This window comes from Ovis aries, chromosome 2, assembly GCF_016772045.2.
Source record: "Ovis aries strain OAR_USU_Benz2616 breed Rambouillet chromosome 2, ARS-UI_Ramb_v3.0, whole genome shotgun sequence".
NCBI lineage: Eukaryota > Metazoa > Chordata > Mammalia > Artiodactyla > Bovidae > Ovis > Ovis aries.
The window spans coordinates 41,225,815-41,238,910 of NC_056055.1; the positions used below are offsets into that span (position 1 = coordinate 41,225,815).

The following is a 13,096-nucleotide window of genomic DNA, read 5'->3' on the forward strand; positions in this document are numbered from 1 at the left end:
GACACAACATTCCAAGCTGGTAGCAAGTTCAGTCTAAGCTGAGGCATTAATAAGGGTTGTTTATTCATGACTGGACAGCAAGATCTTCAGGGGGCTGAAGTGAAGGGCAGAATTGCTAAGATAGTAGGTCTAGCAGGTGTGTCCATTCCAAGGAGGAGCCTTGACAGTGCTTGTGGATTCAAGGGATAGGATTCAAACCCTGAGGAAATGACAAGAGCCAGAAATTTTAGGGCTATAAAATAGTAACTGATCCGCAACCAGAGACAGAACTCTGTCTCCAAGGGGACCACTGGTTAGAGGTAGCTGTGAAAATGTTTCTGAGTCTGTAGACAGTATTAAGGACATGGAAACAACCTAGATGTCCATCAGCAGATGAATGGATAAGAAAGCTGTGGTACATATACACAATGGAGTATTACTCAGCCGTTAAAAAGAATTCATTTGAATCAGTTCTGATGAGATGGATGAAACTGGAGCCGATTATACAGAGTGAAGTAAGCCAGAAAGAAAAACACCAATACAGTATACTAACACATATATATGGAATTTAGGAAGATGGCAATGACGACCCTGTATGCAAGACAGGGAAAGAGACACAGATGTGTATAACGGACTTTTGGACTCAGAGGGAGAGGGAGAGGGTGGGATGATTTGGGAGAATGACATTCTAACATGTATACTATCATGTGAATTGAATCGCCAGTCTATGTCTGACGCAGGATGCAGCATGCTTGGGGCTGGTGCATGGGGATGACCCAGAAAGATGTTATGGGGAGGGAGGTGGGAGGGGGGTTCATGTTTGGGAATGCATGTAAGAATTAAAGATTTTAAAATTTAAAAACTAAAAAACTAAAAAAATAAAAAAATAAAATAAAATAAAAGAAGGTCCCTAGGAAATAGAGCAGAGAGAGGCATTTGAAACGAATGTAAAGTCTTGAAGGCCTAGGGTGAGTGATACGGACGAGCATGATGAATATTACTTAAAATTAAAAAGAAGCTTAATTGTCAGAAGGCTCCTGGGGTTGTTTGAAAAACAGGGCAGCAGATTAGAAGTCTAGAATGATTATCTAGGCAGGAAGCAACGAAGTGGGAGCACTTAAGGAATTCCAAACATTTATAATTGGAGAGAGAGAAATTTGAAAAAAAAAATCACTACAAATTGGTAGTTAGTTGAATGTGGAGCCCAGGACAGAGGAAATGAGTGATGATGGAGAGTTTCCTGAAAGAGATGTGGGAACAATAAGGAAAGTAACAAATAAAAAACAAAATATGATTATTTTAAAGGGAGAATAAGATGTCACCAAAATGTATATTGTTCATCAACACATGTATTGTTCAAGGGACTGGAATATGTGAACATCTCTCCATTTTGTCCATGAAAAAAAAAAAAAACAATTTATAGTTGATATACAAATGTTGTGTTAGTTTCAGATGTACAGCAAAGTGAATCAGTTGTACATATACATATATCCACTTTTTAATATTTTTCTCATATAAGTCATTACAGAGTATTGAACAGTTATCAATTTTTATATAGATATGTGTGTATATGTCAATTCCAATCTCCCGATTTATCCTTCCCCCCAGCCCTGTAATCATGTTTGTTTTCTACATCTGTGAGTCTATTTCTGTAAACAAGCTCATTTATACTTTTTTAGACTTCACATATAAGCAGTATCACATGATATTTGTCTTGGACATGAAGATTATTGCTTGCTTTAATGAGGCTAGTGTATATGATACAGACTTTTTCTTTTTTTCAAAAATTTACATAAAATGTTTCAATTAGCATGTTTTGCTTTAAGCATGCATTTATCAGTATTCTGTCTCAAGGAATGGCTTTAATAAGACCAGATGCTTATTGAAAGCACACTAGGTATAAAGTGCTGAGTCACTGCTATCCTTTGCTGATTTAACTAGCTCCTCCCATCAACCAGTCAACATTGCAACAGAAATTCACCAGGAACAACCAGCTTTCTTCTTTCATTTGCAGCTTTTATTTCATTGAATCAGAAAATTTGCATTTAGCACTTAAAAACTTTATTTCAGTAAATGAAAAAATGATTGCAGCTAGCTTGAGCAGTTAAGAAAAAAGAAAATAGAGAATATGGGAGAAAATGATGAGATGCACCCTTATAAGAAAGAGCTGAAATCATTCCCAGGACAATCCCACATACCAAAATCAAATGGAAACAGCACAGAAATGCCACACTGGAGTGCTCAAACCCATATATTGCAAGGATCTCAAAAGCCTTCAAGGGAAATTGTATTTCCTCTCTGCTGGAGTCAATTTTTTGAAAATTTTGTACGTCTATGAGTTTTCTGGCTAGTTCTTAAAGAAGTCTAAAAAATTAAGGAAGTTAGAATTGACTTCTTGGCTTTTTGAATGACCAGGAGAGCTTCATGTTCTCTTTGGCCACCCTCACAAGTTTAAGAAAGATATGGTAGCTGAAGTGGCTATTCTTTTTCCTCCTTCACCGATAGGGAATGATCAGAACAGCCATTGACCTTTTAATTAGGTAGTGGAATCTGATGCTTCCTGCATGGATTTCCTTGGCATCTCTGCAGGAGAGAACTTTATTTAAACCATAATTAGTGGTAATTATGAAGTACTTTTATGTTCCCAAAGAAATAACCTGTAATAAAAGATGTTTTCCTTCTTAGACTCAACATTGTAATTTACTTCCAAGTTTTGACTCATGTTTTAAGTAATTAGATTACTATTTTGTAAGAACATACTAGCGCAAGAAGAGTACTTATTGCTGTATGATGCTAAAGGAGCATGTGAAAAGGGATAGATTTTGTTTGTATATTAGCATATGTCTAAGCCACAGGTTGTGAATTCTACAAGTAAACGTTATAGAAAGATGCTGTTTCTCTTCTGCGTGTTTTGTCTGGATAAAGAACAGCTGAGAAACTATCAGAATTTGTGTAGCAAATATCTAGGGAAGGTTAAGAAGATCTTGCTTCCAGGATCCTCAGCCTAGCCTCGCACAGCCATTTTGGATATCCAATTTCAAGCTCTAAATAAAAAGAGATGGTTAAAAATGAATTATTTTCTGCAAAATCTATAAGCATGTTATATTTCAGTAATTCATTTATATCTGCTAATTACAGTAACCTTTTCACATTCTGTTTGTACTACATTTATCCATGCTTTCCCAGATCTCCTTAGCCATGGCTGATTAAGCAGTTATTGTAAAATCGACCAGTCTGTCACAGAAGAAAGAAAGCCATTTTGTTTTTTAATACAGAAAGGCAAACAGTCTGCTTGCCCTAAGGACTGTCTCTCTCCGCTCTCCAATATGAGGCCGCTTCATCTTTGTGGAGTGGAAGGATCGCTTGAAAACATTCCTGGAGGCTCAGCAGTAAAGAATCTGCCTGCCAATGCACGAGACATGGGTTTGATCCCTGGCCCAGGGAAGATCCCACATGCAGCGGGGCAACTAAGACTGTGCACCTCAACTACTGAGCCCGTGCTCTAGAGCCCATGCTCCGCAACAAGAGAAGTCACTGCAATGAGAAGCCCACACACCCCAACTAGAGAGGAGCCCCCGCTAGCCGCAGCTAAAGAAAAGCCTGCACAGCCTCAAAGACCTAGCACAGCCAAAAATAAAATAAATAAAATTATATTTTAAAAAAGAGCAAATTTCTAAAAAGCATTTCCTTCTCCATCCCCAAAGGGAAAGTGTAATGGGCAGGATTTCCAGTAAGAATGCTTTCTAGGGAAAACCCTCCTATTAACCCAGTACTTTGTAGGGACTCAAGAAAAGTCAATGAATGGATGAATGAGGGAATGAAAACAAGAACTCTAAAATGTAGTCAGTCACACAATGCTTTTTTGTCTCCCTTTGGCAAAAAATACAAACTTTTGATTAATTTTCTATCATTAGACATAGTCATTCAAAATAAAATTATCCATCAGGTTTAGTGAATTATTGATTTTTAAGTGAAAGCTTTAGCAAAGCAATCATGAAGCAAACTGTTCCATTAGAAAGGATAACTTTTCTATAATTGTTTAGTTGCTCAGTCATGTTGGACTCTTTGCAACCCCATGGACGGTAGTCTGCCAGGCTCCTCTGTCCATGAGATTTCCCAGGCAAGAATACTGGAGGGGGTTGCTATTTCCTCCTCCAGGGGATCTTCTTGAACCAGGGATCAAACTCTCATCTCCTGTGTTGGCAGGCAGATTCTTTACCACTGAACCACCAGGGGAGCCCATTTTCTATGATTACCAGTATTATCATATCTTTATTTTGTTTTTGTTATTATTTCCAAAATGTATTCAGACTCTGACATTGTTAAATTCTAGCTTGCTCCTTTGGTAAGGTTGAAAACTCCTGGACTAAAATGAGCACTGCTGAATTATCTGTGAGACATTTAAGCACATCACAGAAAACAATTTTAATCACCTCAATCTTTTGATAAGAACAGAGAATCTCTCCAATCAATGTGTAGGCAAAAAAACCCACAAAAATAAGCTAGCATTTGAAAAGGAGGGGACGATTTGATGTGGGAACTTACCATTTGGGCGCTTGAATTGGAATTTGCCATTCCTCTGTGCTCTTTATTTGCAGATTTCTACAATAAACATTTTGTTGTGTCAGGAACTGAAGCAGAAGATATCATGCACAGAAACACATACCCACTCAGACCACCCCTTTTTGATCCATGAAAAACTAAGCCTGTGTAGGAATGAAGTGGGCAAAGGTGGGTGAGGGTGGGGGTAGTACTGGTTAAGGGATGTTTTATCAGAAACCATGTTTTCTTCTTAGCCTTGCTGTAACTCCAACAGACAGTGCCACCCTGCCTGTCCAGCACTCTCTGAGACCCTTTTGTGAGATATGAGGATTCTGTGAAGCCACAGACTGAACACTATCTTGGTCACCCCCTTCTATCCATTAAAGAATGCATAATGAGAATTGCTGATTTTATAGAGATATAGTTGAGCATCTTGGTGATTAGCACCCAGGTCTAAATAATACATGTTTATGTGTACTTGAGGATACAGGTGCAGATAAAGACTCCAGTGGTTCAGGTGATCTTAGAGACCCTGTAATCTCTCTCTTCTTTTTGAATCTAAGTAAATGATGACTTCAGGAAGTAAGCCCATCAAAGACACTGGAGATTATGAGATATTGGTGCATATTCAGAGATTGCATGATTCACTCAAATTTCCTCTCATGAATAATCATCTCCTAAAGAAGGCTTAGCACTGAAGAATTGATGCTTTTGAACTGTGGTGCTGGAGAAGATTCTTGAGAGTCCCTTGAACTGCAAGGAGATCCAACCAGTCAATCCTAAAGGAAATCAACCCTGAACACTGGAAAGACTGATGCTGAAGCTCCAATACTTTGGACACCTGATGCCCAGAGCTGACTCACTGGAAAAGACTCTGATGCTGGGAAAGACTGAGGGCAGGATGAGAAGGGGGCAGAAGAGGGTGAGATGGTAAGATGGCATCACTGACTCAATGGACATGAGTTTGAGCAAGCTCCAGGAGATAGTGAAGAACAGGGAAGACTGGCATGCTGCAATCCATGGAGTAGCAAAGAGTCAGACACGGCTGAGCAACTGAGTAACAATAAGGTGGTAAAAATTGTAATGGAAACCTATAAATCTGAGCTAAGGAAAAATATCTGGGCTCATTTATCTTAAAGAAAGATGTACTTTACTTCTCTGCTTTCCTACTTATGTAATGTCTCTGTTTTGGCTCCATGTCTCTCACGCACGTGTGTGCTGATTTAGCTAACTGGTTCCTCTGTCATCAATACTCATTCGGGAAACACGCCTCCTCAGTTAGTGGAAAGCCCTCTACTGCTCAGGGCCTCTCTGGAAGCCATCATTCAACTTGACCCCTGAGAAGCAGGGCTGGGTCTAGAGCAGGGTGAGCAAGGCATTTGTCCCAGGAATAACATTTAAGGGCTACAGACAAACTCTGTGATCACAGTAAATAACATGTTACTGTGTGTTTTTTTTTTTAATCAGAACTAATTCCCAAGAATTCATGATGAGACAGTCAGTGTTTTAAATAAAGACAGCATCTGTGTACTTAACAGGAGTCATTGTACTCCTATCACCGTAATCCCAGCCTTGCCAAGAAGTTCCTATTTCTGCCCAGAGTCAGAGAGCTGTGTTATATCACTGGACCTTTTCAAGGAACTGATGAGTGGTTAAGTGGCACCAAGATTATTAGTGACATGGACACAGATTAGCACAACTAATAGAGAGGGGGGACATACCAAAGTGATGTAGTGCGGACTGGAGAAGCTGGTTGGAAGTTTCTCCAAGGACTCTGTGGTTCTTCGCTGCTGCTGAAAAGAGATACTCTTAAGCCTTCAGTTAATGCTCAAATAGGATTATTTCCCATGTCTACAAAATCAATTTTCGAGTCCTCCCTAGAATATAGTCTTAGTAAATGTACAAACGTTGAAACACACAGAGATAATATTCTTGCATATGTTGTCCTCTTGTGAAGGATGAGTCTAAGAACCTACCTATAAAGCAATCATACTTTAAAGAGTGGGAGTTTCTTTGCATGTGTTAGTGCTAAGTTATTTCAGACTCTTTGAGACCCCATGGACTACAGCCCACCAGGCTCCTCTGTCCATGAGATTCTCCAGACAAGAATAACTAGAATGCGTTGCCATGCCTTCCTCCAGGGGATCTTCCCGACCCAGGGATTGAACCCATATCTCTGTATGTCTCCTGCATTGCAGGCAGGTTCTTACCACTAGTGCCACCTGGGAAGCCCAGGAGTTTCTTTACGTTCTGGCCTAAGTTACCCTTTGTTAAGTGCTGTCTCTTAACCCTCAGTGGTTTTTATAATACAATCAGAAAGAATGGTTCAGTGGAAACAGAACTAGGGAGAGGCCCTGGGTCCCAAAAATCTAACCAAGCATCATTAACATAACTGAAAAAGGATCCCAAACACCATCTTTCCCCAAATTACAGTTTTCCTAAGAACTAGCCTTTTGATGGGTAACTAATGTATCAAACAGGCATCAGTTGAATAATTATTATTTATATAATTTTATGACAGATAATACAAAAAGCCTAAACAAGAGATGCAAGGACTCAAACTGTCCTATAAAATCTGCTGCTGCTGCTGCTGCTAAGTCGCTTCAGTCATGTCCGACTCGGTGCAACTCCATAAACGGCAGCCCGCCAGATACCTCTGTCCCTGGGATTCTCCAGGCAAGAACACTGGAGTGGGTTGCCATTTCCTTCTCAAATGCATGAAAGTGAAAAGTGAAAGTAAAGCCGTTCAGTCGTGCCCAACTCTTAGCGACCCCACGGACTGCAGCCCACCTGGCTCCTCGGTCCATGGAATTTTCCAGGCAAGAGGACCAGAGTGGGTTGCCATTGCCTTCTCCAGTCCTGTACAATCTACACTTAAATATATCACGCTATGTGCATGTGTGTGCTCAGTCGCTTAGTCATATCTGACTCTGTGACTCCATGGACTATAGCCCGCCAGGCTTCTCTGTCCATGGGATTCTCCAGGCAAGAATACTGGAGGGGTTGTCATTTCTTCCTCCTGGGGATCTTCATGAATCATGGATCGAACCTGCGTCTCTTAAGTTTGTTTCATTGGCAAGAAGATTCTTTACCACTGTGCTACCTGGGAAGCCTCATATTATTCTATATGGTTAAATTCAATCAAATATTTATTAAGCTCTTCTTCTAAGTTCCCCCGTTTAACTAAAATTTCGGATATCTCTTAAGGATTTTGTATTCTAGAAGTGCAACAAATATGCCCCAGGCTCTATCTGAACCTCTGGTAACTATTTATCATTGATCATGTGGTCAGAGGATGAGATGGTTGGATAGCATCACCGACTCAATGGACATGAATCTGAGCAAACTCTGGGAGATAAGGGCTTCCCTGGTGGCTCAGATAGCAAAGAATCTGCCTGTAATGCAAAGACCCTGGTTCAGTTCCTGGGTCGGGAAGATCCCCTAGAGAAGGGAATGCCTACCTACTCCAGTATTCTTGCCTGGAGAATTCCATGGACAGAGGACCCTGTTGGGCTATAGTCCATGGGACTGCAAAGATTCGGACACAACTGAGTGACTAACACTAACAACAGGAGTTAGTGAAAGACAGAGGAAACTGATGTGCTGCCATCCATGGGACTGCAAAGAATCAGACATGGCATAGTGACTGAACAACAGCAACATATAGTCAGACTACCTTCTCCCAACTACCTTCTCTGAGAGTGAAACTGGTTTGCATGTTAATTTAAAGCAAATGCAATTGGGAAAGTTATTGCAACGGTGCATGAGCATAGTAGATAATTAACAGACATTAGTGCTAAATATATACAAACACGGGGCTAAGTGCGGTTACATGCAGTTTCCTATTTAACCCTGACATTGGCATCCTGTGTTTCCATATCAGAAAATCTCAGTGTAAGCTTAAAAAATTACCACACAATATTTTCTCTTCATCTGAGTGGACAATGAAGACTTGTTTCTTGGGGTCACTCTTATCATAATAAAAAGTAAGAATGGATAAAAATGATAAATCATCTTATTACCACAGAAGGAATATACAATCCTGAGTAAGAGAAGTTTAGTAAAAGCCTTTCTGCTGTGTCATAGATACGTCCCTGGGGTATGGTGGGAGCTTGTTCTATAATACACAGGACTTATGGGAAAGGGAGAGTTGGGGCAAGCTCACTAACCAAAAAAAAATTCCTAATTTTAAAACACTAACACCATTATATTTTCATTGGCATTTGCATCTATCAATAATCAGTTCATACTTCCTTCAAGAAATAGGTCCTTGTGGGCAGTTTCAGTGGTATAATCTTGTCACCAAGTTTTCTTCATTGGTTTTTTTTTTTTTTTTTAAGAATGCTTTTGTAGCCTCCTAATCAGCACTCACACTTGTTTTCCCCTACTGAGCCAAGTACATTGGTAATCATAACTATTGTTAAAGGTACTAAACAAGCCATGACTTGCTGGGATTTCTCCAGGATTGTCATCTTCTCCCCACCCCCCCTCCCACCATGGGTATTATTTTAATAAGCTTTCCCTTTAAAGTAAAAAGATACACAAAGAAATGCATGAATAGAAAGTGTTGAGATGGGTGAATTGTCACAAATGATCACATCTGGGTAACCAAGCCCCACCAAGATCAAAAAAAGAACTTTATGGCCACCCCTTACCCCTCCCCGCAATCCGCTCTTCCCTGTGATAACAACTACCCTGACATCTAAAATCATAGATTGGTTTTGTCAGTTCGAACTTATGTAAGTTGAATTGTACAGTTTGCCTTTGAGTTTAACATGTTGTCTAGCAGTATGTTTGTGGTAGTAATACATCACCTACAATAATATGTTGTAAACATTAGTAGTTTGCCCATTTTTCCTTCTCTGTATTGTTCCATTGTATGAATATATAGTGAACTATTTTTTGTTACTAGATATTTGTATTATTTTTGCTTTTTGCAAATAATGCTGTTGGAACATTATTGTTGATGTTTTCTGATATGCACATGTACCGCTTTCTGTTGAGTGTATTCATATGACCGAAACTGCTAGATTACAGGGAATGTGTATGATCAGTTTTAGGCCATACACTCTATATATCCCCACTAATAATTGGCATTATCATCCTTATTCATCTCTAGTCATTTCATGAGAAAATATAATACAGATGAAAAAACATACACAAAACAGATTCATGGCTTAATGAAACATTTAAGGTAAATACCCTTGTAATTACTAAACTGATTAAGAAATTTCAAGTTTCCCATCGTTACTGCCACTCACTTCCTACCCCTCTAAATTAACCACTTTCCAAACTTAAAGTAATGACCTCCTCCTTGCATACAATTATACTTTCACACCTGAATATTTATCTCTCAACACTATACACTGTACATTTTTAATTTTTATGAGAAAAAGACTTTTCCCAATATTTTTCTGCCACTGATTTCTAACAGAATTTTATTTTGAGGACATATTTTATATGATATCAACTCTTTCAGATTTATTAAGACTTGTCTTATATCTCAGTGGTGGTTTATATTTGTAATATTTTCCAGCTGTGCACAAATTAGTATTTTATTTAACCAATATATTCTGTTCAGAAATAATGTCTTGATTTATTTGAGTCCTGCCATTCTTTCCTTCCCTAAGTGTCTATAGAAGATCATTGATGTGGAATCATGTTAGCTAGTCTTCTACATTTCCCACTTCACTTAGCTTAGGGATAGTTCACTTCAAACATACATATAGCTACTTTTGTAATTGATTAAAACTACTGCAATCAATATTTTCTTACATGTAGAGGATGAATATCAGGTAAGATGGGCTCATTCCTTGTCTGCTGCTCATCACCAAAGTATCCTTTATTCTCCACTCCTAGGGTTTCTCGAGGTGGGCTGTCAAGAAGGAACTGAATATTGATACCAGCTATAGCATGGGATAAGCCTGTGGTTAATAGTAAATCATCTAGGAGATTTTTAAAAGACTGATTCATACTCATGTGCCACTCTATAACAATTACATCTGAAGGAGGAACCAAATTTAGTGTTAAAAAAAACAACAACAACTTGTAATTCTGATGTGCAGAGAAGTTGGGAACCATGGGGTTAACATCTGAATGAGAATGAAGTATGTAAAGGCTCAACTTGTTACACTTTTACTTGGTCTTCAGTAAGAGGCTTATACCTTCTTCCCATCAAATATTCTTTGTGGCCACAAAGTTTATATTGTCTCAGTAATGGTCCCCTTCAACACATAAAGAATACAGACCTACCTTTGAACTTGCTTCAACCTAATACATTTTTTGTAACGAATTAGTAATATGACAACCACAGCACCAAAAATAACCAGGACAAGCACGACCACCAGGATGGAGATATCTGTAACATTAAAACACATGAGCTTCAACCAAGACATCAACCTTGGAACAATGGAATCTTAACATTTAACTGAGAAGTTACAGTTATGTTTCTGTCTTCCTTAAAGGACTTTAATTCTACCCTCCTCTGTTTTTTTTTTTTTTTTTTAATAAAGTCAAAGACCAGGACATTGTACAAATTATTATCTGTATTAGGAATGGACACTCCACCCAAGATTCCATTATGTTTAAGAGAATCCCAGTTAGTGGGAAAACTTGGGTTATCAGTGATTAACTGACTATAGAAAAGGCCTTACTGGGTTAAGGGTTCTTGGAGGAACTAATCCACATTTAAGTGGAAGAAGATACATTTATTCCAGATCAATTGTAGTAAATTCAAACTTGGGTATTTAAACATTAACAATAAGAAAAATATCATACAAATCCATACAGAAATACAACACATGTGTAGCAGACCTGGTATATAAGCAGAAAGTATTTTCACTGGTGAGGTTTCTGATATATGCAAGATATTATGAATACATACTTTGTTGTTTTATTGTTTAGTCACTAAGTCGTGTCCAACCCTTTGTGACCCCATGGACTGTAGCCTGCCAGGCTCCTCTGTGCATGGGATTTCCCAGGCAAAAATACTGGAGTCAATTGCCATTTCCTACACCAGGGGATCTTCCCAACGCAGGGATCAAACCCATGTCTCCTGCACTGGCAGGTGAAATCTTTACCACCCAGCCACCAGGCAAGCCCCTATATATTTTTTAATGATTATTATTTATTTATTTTTTGGTCACAGTTCACAGAATGCAGAACTTCCCTGACCAAGGATCGAACCTATGCCCCTTTCAGTGGAAGCACAGAGTCTTAGCCACAGGACCACCAGGACGTTCTAAGATAGTATATTATTCCGGGATACTCACTGGTAATATTTAAGGTTTCCTCCCATTCCGTAGATGCCTGAATTCCCTCGCACTGACACTCAGGTTCACCATCATCCACCTGGAAGAGACATCAATCACATAATTCATCACATGACTGACACAAAACTTGTGTTTTCCACCTCATTCAGCTTAGTGTTTACACACACCCAAAATACACACACCCACACACTCATGCACTTTTTATTAATTAACTAATCCAAAATCAAGGTTGGGAAAAATAAGACAATAAAATACAAGGAGCAGCTATCTTTGAAGATGGCCTTGGAGCAAGAGAAGGATTCTGACAAATTTGAAACTGAATGAACCAGATGGTTTGGCTTATCTTTCCAGAAGCCATCAGTCCTATTGAATGAATAGCTCTTGCTAAAGTTGGGCATATCATAGACAAAGAGAAGACTTCAACTAGATTTAGTGAGATGACATTAATGTGAGAAAAAAAAAAAAAGCAGTGGCATAAATGTTTACTTCATCCAAAAGCATCGTGTAATGGTTAAGGACATACACTGTTTCTATACTGAAAGCTGAGCTTTTCCTTCCATAGAATATCAGTGTGATTGCTTCACAATCTCTAAAAGAGGGCATAGGAATAGTACTTATCTTTTAATGTGATTATGAAACTTTTAAAATTTAATATATACATGAAACTCTTGAAAGAGTACAGTTCTATATAAGTGTTACTGATTAATTTGATTTAGGAAAGATGTTACCCACAAAAGCAAACTGCTAGATACTGCTAGTATTGAACAGCGTCAAAATGAGTGAACAAATTGTTGCTTTTTTTATTTGTTGTTTGTTTGTTTTTCTCAAAAGCTTTGGGCAAATGTTTGGTGATGGACAGGGAGGCCTGGAGTGCTGCAATTCATGGGGTCGCAAAGAGTCGGACACGACTGAGCTACTGAACTGAACTGAACTGAATGTTAATACTGGTATAATTTAACTGTAAGAGAAATTTTGATAGATGCAACTTTTTAAAAAGATTTTTTCGGAAGTAGATCATTTTTAAAGTCTTTATTGAATTTGTTACAATATTGCTTCTGTTTTATGTTTTGGGTTTTGGGCCAAGAGGCATGTGGGATCTCAGTTCCTTGATGAGGGATTGAACCTGCGTCTCTTGTATTGGAAGGTGACGTCTTAAGGTCTTAGCCATAGGCTGCCAAGGAAGTCCCAATAGACCCAACTTTAAACTTTTGGTTTAAACTTCATACATACATAAATTACCGGGTTTCTGGATTACCAGTCCAATAAGACATATACTTGCAGTATCGGCATTATCTATGTATAAC

At 38.6% G+C, this 13,096-nt stretch overlaps 1 protein-coding gene across 2 annotated transcripts in view; it reads right to left on the reverse strand.

Moving 5' to 3' along the window:
• Positions 1 to 1,974: 1,974 nt before the first annotated feature.
• Positions 1,975 to 13,096, reverse strand: part of ADAM7 (ADAM metallopeptidase domain 7) — a 52,580-nt gene continuing 41,458 nt past the window's right edge. Inside the window, exons 18-23 of one of the 2 annotated variants that reach the window (XM_060410890.1) lie at positions 11,793 to 11,871; positions 10,774 to 10,879; positions 10,297 to 10,396; positions 6,243 to 6,311; positions 4,525 to 4,581; positions 1,975 to 3,023 (exon numbers count right to left, since the gene is read on the reverse strand). In XM_060410890.1, coding sequence (XP_060266873.1) covers positions 2,979 to 3,023; positions 4,525 to 4,581; positions 6,243 to 6,311; positions 10,297 to 10,396; positions 10,774 to 10,879; positions 11,793 to 11,871 — 456 coding nt within the window. In that variant the 3' untranslated portion in view covers positions 1,975 to 2,978. Of the gene's footprint in view, positions 3,024 to 4,524; positions 4,582 to 6,242; positions 6,315 to 10,296; positions 10,397 to 10,773; positions 10,880 to 11,792; positions 11,872 to 13,096 lie in introns of both variants that reach the window. The other variant, XM_042243125.2, reaches the window with a different exon arrangement.